Here is a 14,459-nt window from a genome sequence, read left to right on the forward strand (position 1 = left end):
GCTCAGATTGGACACCAGGGGTGTTCATTGCTACTGGGTTATTGTTTCTAGGCCTTTTCAGGATAAAGTTAGAATATGTTTTAGGATAAAATACACCATGAGCTCTGTATAACTATGAGTATATACCATGTATAAGAGTATAACTATGAGTTATACTTCCAATTTAAATTCAGAATATAGAGTTTTTACTTAACTTCATCTATCATAAATCTGTATCTCTTTATTCTACATCAAAAATCCTGGTTCACAAAGACACTAACATTATTACTCATTTGTTTTATCCCACAATACACCCACAATACTTTCAAAATAACAATACCGACACTACCACCAACAATATGACTACCTAAAATGTTTTTGCACTTCTTTTTGTCCTTAGAGTATATCCCACTTGGGATGTCATAGTCAAATTATTGTGTTTTAAAATCATTTGGATAGTTTGGTTGGGGTCATTTTACATTTTTATAATAAAAGCCCTTGTGATATGGCTTCATGTGGTGGAGAGAAAATTTTTCATATCTATATGTATAAAAAAGAGAAGAGTACTCTGTGGACTTCTAAATTCTGAATTAAATGTAGAGTAACTTAAGATGCTTTAATGACAGTATTTGGAATCAGTCCTTCTGTTAATTTCACTTGGCAAGTACTAAGAGATGATGATCCCTGGTGCCTATGGCTGTAAAAATACGACATGGCTAAATTCCTTGGTTGCAATATCTTAAAAGGTCACTAGATTATGCTACTTCACAAAAGTATCTTTCTGAATCTCTTTTTCTCTCAGTTTATCTCTCCAAGTTCTTCTTCCCTGTGGATTACTAACCTTCAAAAAATTCTGTCCCCATTCCTTCTTCTTCTCTTTGCCTTTGCTAGCTTCCTCCCCAGAAACTCAGGAGCTTATATGTTTGTGTGTATACCTGGGAAGAGGAATTGCTACATAAACTAGGGAGTGAGAATGGAGGAGGTAGGGGGATAGACAGCTGCAAGGATCTGAGCTGGTAGACTGAAACAAACCCTCATCCTAAACAACTCAGAGCTCAGATTTCTTCTTTAGACAGCTGGCTTTTTTAGTCCTGAAATCTCTACAAAAATGGGGGAGGGGCTGCGAACTACCTCTGCTATGCACCTTATTTAAAGTCAGCTACCTCCTAGATATGTTCTGTAGAAACTAAACGCAATATTCAGTACAGCAGGGATGAGGGTGGTGAATGAAATGCATACAGTTGTCCACTCTAATTTTTAAAGGCCAGGAGCTCATTATTGACAATGCTGAAGGGCTACCTGCAGTAGGCAGTGACTAGAAACATATAAGCTCGAACTGGATATCCGACTTGCTTGTCATATTTCTGTCCTCCCACCCGCACTTGGTACCCTATACTCCATATTGTTTCTAATCCTACCCTCCCCACTCCCCCAACTCCAACACCCTACCCCCACCAATGCTCCTGGAATCTTGGACTTAGCTATTTTTAAAACAGTCAACTCAGTAGCCACCTCCCTCCCCTGCTCAGCTGTCCAGTACTCCAGCCAGCCATATACTCCCCCTTCCCCCCACACCAGATCTTCTCTGGTTCCCTGACCTCAGTGAGATTGCAGCCGGTCTGGGGACCTAGGGGAGACATGGAGAAAGAGACGGGGGATCCCCTGGCTGGAGCTGACTGACAGTAGACAGTCATGGCTGGAGAATTGGATATCAGACTAATGTTTGACCTCTGGAAACAGTAAGTCAAAATGAAACTGCGATTCCTCTAATAAGCTTTTGGAGTTAGAATTGAAGTTAGAATTTCATAAAATTACAAACTCTACTTGGATGTCTCTGGTCCAGAAGCTAGGATCTCTCCCATACCAAGGTGCCCCAATCTCCATTTCTCCTTCTGTCTTATTTCTTTCTGGCCTCTGGCCATTAGAAATTTAAACCTCCGTCTCTCCTCTGAGAGTCAGCTCTCTTCTTATCTTGTTACCTCAAGACTTCTGATGAAGTCTCCTTTAATATGTGTCCCACATTTCCTATTCTGTGGTTTTCTCACCAAGGCCAAATTTAGCCTGAGATGATTAGCCACTGATACCCTTCTACCCTGCTCCTACTTAGCAGTGCCCTTCACATTGGGCTTCCAAGGCTGGGGGTTACTCCTCATTGTAAATGATTTCTCCCCACAACTCTAGTCCCATCATCCTGTTCTTCCTCCTGCATGACTCTCCCTCAATCTTATCCTTATCCCAGGAGAGGGTAGTTTGGCAAAAGGGAGTTAGCCCCTCTCCAAGCTCTGTTCTCATCAAAAGATTGAGAACTTCTAAACTTGCAAGGTAAGGTTAATGGAAAGAGTGGTTCTTCAGTGAGGTTTGGAAAAATACAAGAAGAAATGTTGACTTACAAACAAATATTTATTTGCATGCTTGGCTTGCATCCCATTATCCCCTGAGAGAGAGGGATTATAATTTTTGCTCTCTAGAGTAGATGAAAGAGACTGGTTCCCTTTTCATTTGAATACTGACGTTCCAGAGAACAGGGATGGTTATACCACCCTTACCCCTTCTCGCTGAAAATTCTGACACAAAGGAGGAAAATAAATGAATGACCTCTGGAGGGTGTCCCCTCCTGATAGGGAAGGGCAAATAAGAGGTATGTTTCTGAAGCATTTTCAGATCCTAATTCTGTTGGGGAGCCCACTAGTATGATTGAGATCTGATCTATCCAGATGATTCCTCCTTTTTTGACATTTCTGCTGTTTGGTAGCTCAGAATGGGGCAATACAGTGGACTCTGCCCCCCTGAGTTCACTCAACCTTTCTTCCACCCCCACCTAGGGGTATTGCATAAGGGACCTGAAAGTGGCCACAAGAGCAGGGCACAGAGGCTTAACAGCCTCGCTTTTAGATCAGGGAGCCCCATTCTCCCCAAACTCCAGTCTGCTCATCTTTTTCCTGATCTCCCGAGATCCTCTTCACACGATTCTGAACAATCTTCAACTCTTCTCTTTCCCCATGCCCAGCCAAATCTCTTTTTTCAGTCCCTTACAGGACGTCCGGTCAAAATTCACTAGGTAGGAGGGTCACCAGCTGGAAAGAACCGGAACCTGGGGGGACCTGGCTGGATAGGTATGGGGGATCCAGGCCAGTCCCCTAGTCCCTGGTGCCCCCATGGCAGTCCCCCAACTCTAAGCATTCTCACTCTCCTGCTGCTCCTCTGTGGACATGGTAAGGAAGGGTTAGATAAGGGTTTGGGGAATCTAGGGGGTAGGCTGCTATGTAGGGGTGGGCATGTGAGCTTGGGTGAGTGAGAAGAGATGGGTGCTGAGGAATTCCAGTCACTCGCCCCACTCTCAGATAGGTATATTTTATTCTCCATTCAACTTGGGGAAGGGCACTGGGAAAGCCCTTGATCCACAGGAAGAATAGATCTAGCAGGGCTTATACATGTTTAGCAAGATTGAAAGAGGACAAGACTAGAAAGCTGGGGGGCTGGGGGCTCGCGGCTGCGCACTGGGGACTGTGGAAGGCTCTCAGTTGGGTTTTAGGACCGGCTGGAATCCCCTGATGAGGTTTGGGAGAGTTATGGTTGAGCGGGGATCTGGGGACCATCTCACAATCCTCTCTCCCTTCCGTCCTCAGCTCATTCTCAGTGCAAGATCCTCCGCTGCAATGCTGAGTATGTATCTTCCACTCTGAGCCTTAGAGGTGGGGGTTCACCAGGAGCCCTTCGAGGAGGAGGCCGGGGTGGAGGGGTGGGCTCCAGCGGCCTCTGCCGAGCCCTCCGCTCCTACGCGCTCTGCACTCGGCGCACGGCCCGCACCTGCCGCGGGGACCTCGCCTTCCATTCTGCTGTGCACGGCATCGAAGACCTGATGATCCAGCACAACTGCTCCCGCCAGGGCCCCACGGCCCCTCCCCCACCCCGGGGCCCAGCCCTTCCAGGCGCAGGCCCGGTGCGCTCCTCTGGTCCCCCAGCCCCGGACCCCTGTGACTATGAAGGCCGGTTTTTCCGGCTGAACGGTCAGCCCCCAGGCTTCTTGCATTGCGCCTCCTTCGGGGACCCTCACGTGCGCAGCTTCCATCACCACTTTCACACGTGCCGTGTCCAAGGAGCTTGGCCCTTGCTGGATAATGACTTCCTTTTTGTCCAGGCCACCAGCTCCCCCGTGGCATCGGGGGCCAACGCCACCACCACCCGGAAGGTCAGGGACTCAATTGCTCCTCCAGATCCTCCCAGGGTCACCTCAGGGTACCACTCCCATGCCGTTCCCACTATTTCTCAGCAATGCTCCCTATTCCCTTTCCTCCTCAACCTCTCTCACATCTTGAATCACTCCCTCCTACCAAACACTCGCTCCTGTAAATCACTTTCCCTCAGTGGGAATTTCATGCCAATGCAGAAAACACTGAAGAGAAATTTGGAAAGAGGAAAGTTGAGGAGCCCTGGGTTGAGGAGTTACAGAAAGGAAACTTTTCCTTCTCCTGTGGGAGTTTCCGAGGTTGAGACCAAATAAGAAAGAGAGGGGTTGAGCAGGGATAAAGCAATATTGGAACATAAAGAAGGGATCAAGGAGTAAGAACCATGATAAGCCTTTCATCTCTGCTGGGATGAGATCCCTGACTATGTAATGAGGCCTGACTGGTGGAAGCGGGTAGGATGCACTGAGCCCAAAATAAACTGTTTTCCCTCTTGCCCTCACAGCTCACCATTATATTTAAGAACATGCAGGAATGCATTGATCAGAAGGTCTACCAGGCTGAGGTGGACAATCTTCCCGCAGCCTTTGAAGATGGTTCTATCAATGGAGGTGACCGACCTGGGGGCTCAAGTTTATCCATTCGAACTGCTAACCCTGGGAGCCATGTGGAGATCCGAGCTGCCTACATTGGCACAACTATAATCATTCGGCAGACAGCTGGGCAGCTCTCCTTCTCCATCAAAGTAGCAGAGGATGTGGCCAGGGCCTTCTCAGCTGAGCAGGACTTGCAGCTCTGCGTTGGGGGATGCCCTCCAAGTCAGCGACTCTCACGCTCAGAGCGCAGTCGTCGGGGAGCTATAACCATTGATACTGCCAGACAGCTGTGCAAGGAAGGGCTGCCAGTTGAAGACGCTTACTTCCATTCCTGTGTCTTTGATGTTTTAATCTCTGGTGACCCCAACTTTACTGTGGCAGCGCAGGCAGCTCTGGAGGACGCCCGAGCCTTCCTGCCGGACTTGGAAAAACTGCACCTCTTCCCCTCGGATGCTGGGGTTCCTCTTTCCTCAGCAACCCTCCTAGCCCCACTCCTCTCTGGGGTCTTTGTTCTGTGGCTTTGCATTCAATAACTAGGCCAGCAATCTCATGACTGGTTTAGAAGTGATTTGTGGATAGAGATTGGCAAGGAAGAACGTAAAGAATCACTGAAGGAAATAGTGGGGACTAAGAGACACGTGAAACAATGACATTTATCCAGAGTGAGAGAGGCTGCAGTCCAGGGTTGAAATGATCACAGAGGGAGGATTCTGTGCAAGGTTTCTGCATTCCAGACCTCAGTAGGGGCTCTTCACTAATTTTCCCAGTCTTGTTTATAGTAAGCAAATTGTTCCAGTCCATCTACTCCTGAGATCACCCCTACAAGCTTAGAGGTTATGGGGTCCTGACCATCAGTGGAAAACTTAAGCGTTCAGACTTTTAATAGAGAAGAACTGAAAGAGAAAGAGGTGATCATTACCCATCAGAAACTCAAAATCTAATGATATTTTCTCTTGGAAGGTGGAAAGAGGAGGAAATGATAAGGAGAAGAGTCTGTTCGATAAGAATATGTGGGTAAGATGTGTTCTGCTTTCTTGGTTCAGAGATGAAGTGGGGGTTGTCTGGATTTTTGGTGAAGGGAATCTCTGTCTTTGGAGAATAGCACAGATAGGAAAGAAGCTATCATCCCCACCCCTAACTAATCTGTTATTAAAGTTATGAATTCTTCACATTTATTGCCTATGTTGAATCTCTTTACAGACGCTTAAGATGGCATAAAGACAATGTGTTCACTCCACTGAAAGAGGGCTCAGAAGTATCAGATATTGTTTCTGCCCTCAGGAAGTTTACAGGCTATTAGGGAGACAAAACTGATTCACGTGAAGGAGTGATGAGAGTGTAATTATTCACTAAATTCTATGGTACTATGAATCCAAATGGGAAGATGGTTGATGAGAACTCAAGATATAATAAGAGGTAGTAGAGGAGATGGGATTTGAAGTGATCTTTGAAGATCGGGTAGGATTTGAATTAAGAACCTTCTGGGCAATGGACACCATCTGGATTTATACATAGATTCATGATTCAGTGAGGAAATCAGCAAAACTCAAATGAAGTAGACAAGAAGTAATGGGATAGAAGGGTAGATGGACAGAGGAGAGATTATGAAGTGCCTTGAAAGTGGGGCCAAAGAGTTTAAATTCAATTAACAGCTAACATTTATTGAGAGCTTAAAACTTGCCAGGTAATGTTCTAAACACTTTTCTGGTTTTTTTTCGGCCATGCGGCATGGCTTAGTTCCCCAACCAGGGATTGGACCTGGGCCCGTGGCAGTGAAAGCGCCAAGTCTTAACCACTGGACCACCAGTGGTTCCCTAAACACTTTAAAATTATTAATTCATTTAATCCTCACAACTCTCTAAGGAAGGTAATATTCTTATCTCTATTTTTATACAAGGAAACTGAGGTACAGGAAGATTAAGCAACTTGCCCACAGTAATACAGCTAATAAATGGTAGAACTAGAGACTGAACCCAGGCAATTTGGCTCCAGAGACCTAACGAACTCTAAACCACAAAACTATGCTGTCAAGGAAACAGCCATTAAAGATTTTGGTTGTGGAACTTCGCAGGGAAGGGGAGCTGCAGGCAGTGGCTGCCACCACAAAAACTATTCTCTTCTTCTATCATATGAAACCCAAAAGGGAGAGCTGGAAAAGGGTGGGAAAGGCCCCAAATTGAAGGAATCTAGTTTGTAGAAGAAAAGACTGAAAATAGAAGCTGTTCTAGTTCAGGATGTTCGAAAGTAACAGTTCTGTTCTGAACAAAACTATGAAGGAGAGAACATTAACATTCAGTGTTGTCCCCCTGCTTCTGGTCTCAGTCTCCCCTTTAGGCACTCCACTATCTAGGGCCTGCCCTCCCTAACATAATTGTGTATTCACCCTGTCTCCTCCCTCTTCTCTCAGTCTCACCCACCTGACCAAACTCCCCCAGGATACACATACACACCAGCCATTGCTTACCAGACAGGGGGTCCTATCTGGGCTGCCATTTCAAAATTCTTTTGCAATTCTTCATCCTCTATTCCGGTCTCTCCACCTTCTCTAAGGACCATAGCCACTCTGCCATTCCCACAAAGCACAGTCGCTATAATTTTTTTCTATTTTGTTTTGGCCACGCCACGAGGCATGTGGGGTCTTAGTTCCCTGACCAGGGATGGCACCCACGCCCCCAGCAGTGGAAGCAGGAGTCTTAACCACTGGACCGCCAGGGAAGTCCCTATATGACCTTTAGCTAATCTAGAAAACAATCTGTTTTAATGGAAGAAAATTGGAGGAAACATATCCATTGCTGTCTTCACTTACAGATAACTTAGGCATTTTAACTCAAAACATCTTTTTTAGAAACTGCTCCTTATATTGGTTCTCTTAACTCAAAAGAGTAAGTAACTTTGTCCCTCAGGTGTGGGAATTTCAAGTAAGTTAAGAAGAATTGCATAGCGAATTGGTGAGTGAGATTCTCTTATGGCACCTGTCATGCAACACTGCTTCCTTTGCCCAAACTTAGGTTAACCCTATTACCAATGGAGTATTTAAAAATGGGTAGCTCAAAATAAGCACATGAAAAGATGCTCAACATCATTACTCATTATGGAAATGCAAATCAAATTTTAAAAAAACAATAAGAAAACACTACACACCCATCAGAATGGCTAAAATTTAAAAGATTGACCACATCAAGTGTTGACAAATTGTGAAGCTCTCACATGCTACTGGTGGGAATGTAAAATAGTACAACTACTTTGTAAAATGGTTTGGCAGTTTCTTTTAAAGCATATACTTACCTTACAATCTAAACATTCCACTTCTAAGTATTGAAAGAAGAGAAATGATAACATGTGTCTGCACAATGACTTGCATACAATATCACTCAGCAATAAAATGAAATAAACTACTGATACACACAATATGAATTTCAAAATAAGAATGGAAGTGAAAGAAGCCAAACAACCACAAAAAAGACTACATACTGTATACTTCCATTTATATAAAATTATAGAAAGTGTAAACTAATATATAGTGACAGGAAAAAGATCAATGGTTGCCTGGCGATGGTCAGGGGGAGGGAGGGAGGGATGGTTTACAAAGACACATGAAGAAATTTTTTGGAGTAACATGTTCATTATCTTGATTGTGGCAGTGATTTCATTTCAAAAGCCATGAAAATATACACTTCAAATATGTGCAGTTCATCAAACATCCAGTATACCCATTAAATATGTAATTTAAAAAAATAGGTAGCCTGCATTTCCCTCTTCCTTTGGTGGATCAGTCAAAGGCTTAGAATGACCACAGTATAAAAAGGAAGATTAGAACAGAATTTCCTTCTTCTGGGAAAACACAGAAAAGAGGAGGATGATGGGGAAAGGAAAGAGAATATTTAAATATTGTACACTCTCTCTTCCACTCCTATCACAAGGACCATATTCCTTCCTCCAGATTGTCTTTCTCCAGGTCAGAGATCACAGAAAGGACATTTTCTGGTTTAAAAACATCAACCCTGTGCCTCAGTTTTGTCTTTCCACTTCATTTCACAGTCAGCAGATAGTACTGATGACTAAAAAGAATTACCCAGTGGGGATGGAGCAAACCTTCAGGAAAAAGAAAATTAATTTCTTAGATTATCTGATCTGTTGACCATTTGAGAGAAAATATTAATAAGTATTTGACAGAATTGGCATTTCAGACATAAACTGAGGATAGGTGCATAATAAACTAAATAAATTGCTTAAATAATTATAACTTCATAACAAACAAAGGGTTGTTCAGGACACAAAACAATCAAAATACACTACTTAGCTCCACAATTGATGCTATTTACACAGTGATGATAATGTAAACAATGACTACTGATTTGGCCCAAACCGTTATATAACTCTATAAGGAGGATGAGGTAGGAGGAACAGGAAGGTAGGGATACAATGTGATGTAAGATGCTTAAAATTTCAAATACTATAACAAAAAAAGAGCAGATATGTCTAATATTTCTAAATTAAGAAACAAAAGAAGAAACATATAATTTAGAAATATGAAGTAAATACCAGATGAAAAAGCTGAAATAATTGAAAGAGACTATCTCAGTGGAGTGAACTGAGGACTGCTGGGTTTTTGCATAAGCATCAAATATTATGTGATTTTTAACTACATTATGTTACATTATTTTGATTTTAAAAAGAGAGGGCATTTCCACCTTGGCCAGTCCTGAGCATTTCCCCTTAGCTTCTTATACTTGTGGATACCTCAACCATTTCTCAGGTCTACCCAACCCCCTTCTTACCCACTTCACTCCACCTTGTATACTTCATGGCAAGTTCCTTCCCACATTTCTTCTCAAGGAAACAGATAATTTCCATGGTCCAGTAATTACACGTTCTCAAAATCAGTGCCAAGAAACTGCACCAGCACTAAGGAAAGGAAGGAAGATAGAACATTAGAAAATAATAGGCCTTCCTCAATTTTTCTGCCTACTCCCACACCAAATTATTCATCATCCTCCTAATAGTTAATAAGAAGAAATAAGTTACATATGTTTTCTGAGGTAAAATTTGTGTGTGAATGGAGGGTGGGCTTTGAGAAAGTGAAAGAGAAATCAGGAAAGATAACTGGATTCTGCCTCCACTGCAGGGCTATTATGGAATCATTCTTTGCTACTGGTTCAATATTTTTAATATCAAAGGTTTTGTGTAATTGGTCTTTGACACAGCATTTCTACTTCTACCTATGAGGAACTAGTTAAGCTGGATTTTTTAAAAATATTAATCAGTCTCTTCATCCTGCCCTCCAGCCCTGCCTCACCCCAGTGAAGAATCGAAAGGTCCTTTGCTGAAACTGTAGCACCTGGAACAGAAAATGTTCTGCCACGGTTTAATTTTCTCTTTATGGAGATCACTGTCCTGCATCTACCACGACCAAGCCTGGGGAGAATACCATCAGTGCTGGAGAAGAAGCCAAAACCAGAAGGATGAGCAATGGGATGGGCTAAATATGCTACATATTAGCTGATCAGGCTAAAATAATCCTCTACGGAGTGACTTTTACCCTTATCTAGAATTTTTGAAGCACCGAAACTATGCCAGGCCATAAGACAACATGGTTCCTATCTTTGGGAAACTCAGTTTAGTGGGAAGGAACAGACAAATAAACAGATAAATGATCAATATTCATAATATATATAAGTATGTCCAATATGCTGTTAGGAATACAAAGAAAGTGACAATTAAATCTGCTTGTAGAAATCAGAGAAATCGTTACAAAGGAGATGACTTTCTTTTTTTAAAGGGTAAGAGATGCTCTAGTGGAAAGATTTTTGAGCCATAAATTAGATGAATTTTGTCCTAATTGCATGAAGTTAAAGTCACTTGAGCTCTCTACATTGCAATATTCCTTTCTACAAAATATCTGCCTGCCTATCTAGTGACAATCTAATGCTTGTGCAATTGCTTTATAATGCACATGTATATTTAGCTCTATGTACATTTGTAAAATGCTATTAACATAGAAAGTACTCTTAAATGGATAGAAAACTGTTTTCATATGTAATTTCTTCCTCTCAGTCATGAACATCATATTCCCTCCTCTGCTCCTTTCTCAGGATCAAAGAATCATCTGCGTCACTCAGGGGAGTGGTCTGGGTCAAGTTTCAGGTCTCAGAAAAGCTTCTGTATGGACTAAGGATCTCAATAGTACTTTAATTTATCCACTGGGTGGCAGGGCTGAGCCAACTGGATTACTGAATTGTGTAAGAAAGAATTTCTCAGAAAAGGGGAAGTTGGTTTAAGCACAAAATGTCCCATCTCTCTCATGTTTATAAACATCAACACAGTCCAAATTTCCCTCATAGAGAAATAAACCATCACCCCTCACCACTTCACCACCCTCACCACCCTTGCTCTATACATAATTGGGCCACAGGCCTTGAGGAGGGACTGGTTATGTTCAAGTATAGCAGAAGGAACTGAGATTGAGGTTTCTTATTGTTGATGAGAAACTATACTAGGTTCTGAATTAGTAACATATTCTACTCCAGAGACATATCCCAGTCTACCAATGCAGTTTATACTTAATAACATATTTTCTCTATGAAATGTACTCTGCTAGATGCTATGAAGAATAAAAAAATTAAAAAGACACAGATCCTGCTCTCTAGGAATTCATTACCTAGGAGAGAAAAGAAACTTTACATGTAAGTTCCATATGAGAAATATAAACAATGTGGAATGGAGTATTCAAAGAGAATGAAATCCTATCTGGTTACAAGGTGAGAGATGAGGGGATTTGGGAATCAGGAAAGGTTTCATACAGGAAAAGTCATTTGGCTGTCTACTGAAGAGTGGGTAGGATTTCAAAAAGTAGAGATGGGGAGGAAAGTCAGGCATTCCAGGCAGAGAGAAAAGCATAAACAAACGCGGCGAACGATATATTAGAGGAATACTGAGTACTCAGGTTTGGCTGATGTGTAGGGTACATTTCTGAGGAAGTAGAGAGAAATGAGACTGGAAAGTTTTGTTTAGGTCAATTTGTGAAGGCTTTAAATACCAGGTTGAAGCATTTGAATTTGATTCAGTAAGTGGTGGGTTTTGGAGCATCACAGGAACAGATAGGAACTCAATTGTGTTAGATTAAACTAGTCATGGTCTATAGATTATAGCAGAAAGATCAGCTAAAAGCTATTAAAATAATCTAGGCAAAAGTAACAAGGACATGAACCAGAGTGAATGCAGTGGAGTAAGAAATAAGAAATTCTAGAAACACTGGAAAGATGGCCTCTTCAGAATTGGGCAGTTGATTGAACGTGGGGAATGTCAGAGAAGAAGGAATTGAAGACAATTTCAGGACTTTATGCCTTGATAACCAGGGGAATAGATAATGGTCCCATTAAAAGAAACAAGGGTAAGAACTGAGGTTGAGCACGAGGGAAGATTATGAGCTCCATACTAGACAAGCTGAATTTGAGATGCCAACTGGAAATCTCAAAACGGGCTAGAGGTTTCCTTGAGTGATGTACAGATGGGCAAACTGAACAGCAAAGCTTGAAGACAGAAAAGGAGAGGGCCAAGGAGAAAAGCTTTCGGGGAGGGGGGTGGGGGTAGAGAAAAAAGGAATTGCTAACAAGGGAGAAAAAGGATAAAATCCAAAAGTCAAGATGAACGTTTAAATTTTAAAAGATGACAGTTTTCAAATTATATAGGAGTCAAGGGAAATAAGGCCTAAGAAACTACTCTGGTTTCCTCTGGAAAACTTTAAGAAAAGCATTTCAGTGTTAGCAGAAGCGAGACTACAAAGGGACAAGTTTAGCCAACAGAGAAAGCTGGTATAAGTTACTCTCTTAAGAAATTTGACAGTAAAGGAAAGAAAATATATGGGTGATAGCATGAGAGGGGGAAACAATTTTTTTTATATAATAAGGCAACTTTAAGAAATATGTCTGCAGTAGTTCTGAACAAATTAATTTACCTCCTCTCCCCATCTTTCCCTGAAGTTGGACAACTTCTACATCTCCATTCCTTCCTCAACATAGTAGAAAAATAGACCCCAATAAACACGAAATGTGGCTTCCAGATGAGGATTTTTTTTTAATTGAGGTATAATTACCATACAACATTATGTTAGTTTCAAGTGTACAACATAATGATTGGATATTTGAATATGTTGCAAAATGATCACTACAATTAGTCTAGTTAACATCTGTCACCATATATAGTTACAGAATTTTTCTTCTCGTGCTGAGAACTTTTAAGATGTACCCTCTTAGCAACTTGCACATATGCAATACAGCATTATTAACTACGGTTGCCATGCTGTACATTACATCCCCATGACTTATTTATGACTAGAAGTTTATACCTTTTGACTCCCTTCACCCATTTCACCCACCCCCCAACCCCCGGCAACCACCAATCTGTTCAGATGAAGTATTTTTTGATAATTAAAGCTAAACTGAAAAACAAGAACCCTTACAAAGCAAACTAGAGATAAGACTCTAGATTAAGTATTAAGAACCCTGGGTTTGGAGAGTGGCTCCACCAGTTACTAGCTGTATGTCCTAGGGCAAGTCACTTAACTAAAATAAGGGAATAGTCTTTTTAAAAAAAGACTGCTAGAGTCCCCTTTAACTCTAACATTTTATGAGTCTTGCTTGAATCCTTTACAGTGAAGATCAAACAGGATACCATGTGTTAAAACACTGAGAGGCAGGACAACACATTAGAAAGGGTGCCTATAGACAGATCTGGGTTCAACATCTTGCTCTATTTACAAAATCTGTGACTGCAGGCAAATTACTTAACCCTCTGAGCCTGACTTCATCAACCCTGAGTCACAGGGTTATTGTGAGAATTAAATGAAATAATCTACCCTTAAATCCTTTCTGGAACAAGATGACAGATGAACCTATAAATAAAATACTATTGAGCTAATTATGTAAAGGAACTGGTCCATTATAGGTGCTCAATAAATAGCCAAAAAGTCACTTTGAACTCTAAGTTCTCAGTTATCTATGACTTGGAGGCATACGCAAAGTTGGTCAGCCTCAAATGCCACACTCCCTTTATTTGCCTCTAAAATAATATTCCCTAGAGGAGAATGGAAAAGATAAGAGTAAAAGGGAATTTTACAGAGTGGAGATGACTGTAGCAATTAAAAGGAAAAAAGAAGGGGTTATTAGGAAACTTGAGTCTTTAGAGTCCTAAATGTTTATCACACCAGAGGTTAAAGAAAAGAGAAATGCAACCAGCTCCTTGTCTCTGACTGGCAGTTGAGCACTGAGGGCACTTCTCTTCATGAACGATTTGGCTTTACTCAACCACCTCCTGTAAAGCAAACAACAATCACCACTTGGTTTCCTATTGGCGCTGGGATTGAAGAGGGTGGGGAAGGAGCAGGTAAAGATGATCTAATTTGCAAAACTGGACTTAGCCCTCCTTTGCTGTTCCTTACTGGACCTGCCCCTTTTCTCTCTTGCACCCCACAAATGTTTGTACTCTGTTTTCAGGACAGCAGTTTACAAGATTTTTTTCTTCTTTGGCACAGGAACTGAGAAAGAAGAATCAGAAGGCACATTTTCCTCAGAATACCAGGTTATAAGGTGAAAGGTTGTAAACAACTCTGCCAGGGGGGACTCCATTTCAGAACATGCTTTGGCTACAGGCCTGGTAGGCAGCAGCTGCTGCCAAAGTGAAATAGGTTTTTGGCATTTAAGGG

The 14,459-nt window shown here is 41.9% G+C and overlaps 1 protein-coding gene across 2 annotated transcripts; it reads left to right on the forward strand.

The window, feature by feature from the left end:
- The first annotated feature begins 1,538 nt into the window (after positions 1–1,538).
- Positions 1,539–5,975, forward strand: HJV (hemojuvelin BMP co-receptor). 2 transcript variants are annotated; one of them, XM_019919228.3, is made up of 4 exons: positions 1,539–1,718; positions 3,005–3,191; positions 3,606–4,168; positions 4,669–5,975. In XM_019919228.3, exons 2-4 carry the CDS (start codon positions 3,095–3,097, stop codon positions 5,290–5,292), a joined length of 1,284 nt encoding a protein of 427 aa, XP_019774787.1. In that variant the 5' UTR covers positions 1,539–1,718; positions 3,005–3,094; the 3' UTR covers positions 5,293–5,975. The 2 variants fall into 2 exon arrangements, with proteins under 2 accessions (XP_019774787.1, XP_073664540.1); XM_073808439.1 differs by lacking the exon at positions 3,005–3,191 and having other exon boundaries at positions 3,606–3,642.
- Positions 5,976–14,459: the final 8,484 nt, after the last annotated feature.

Source organism: Tursiops truncatus, chromosome 1 (genome assembly GCF_011762595.2).
Source record: "Tursiops truncatus isolate mTurTru1 chromosome 1, mTurTru1.mat.Y, whole genome shotgun sequence".
Lineage (NCBI taxonomy): Eukaryota > Metazoa > Chordata > Mammalia > Artiodactyla > Delphinidae > Tursiops > Tursiops truncatus.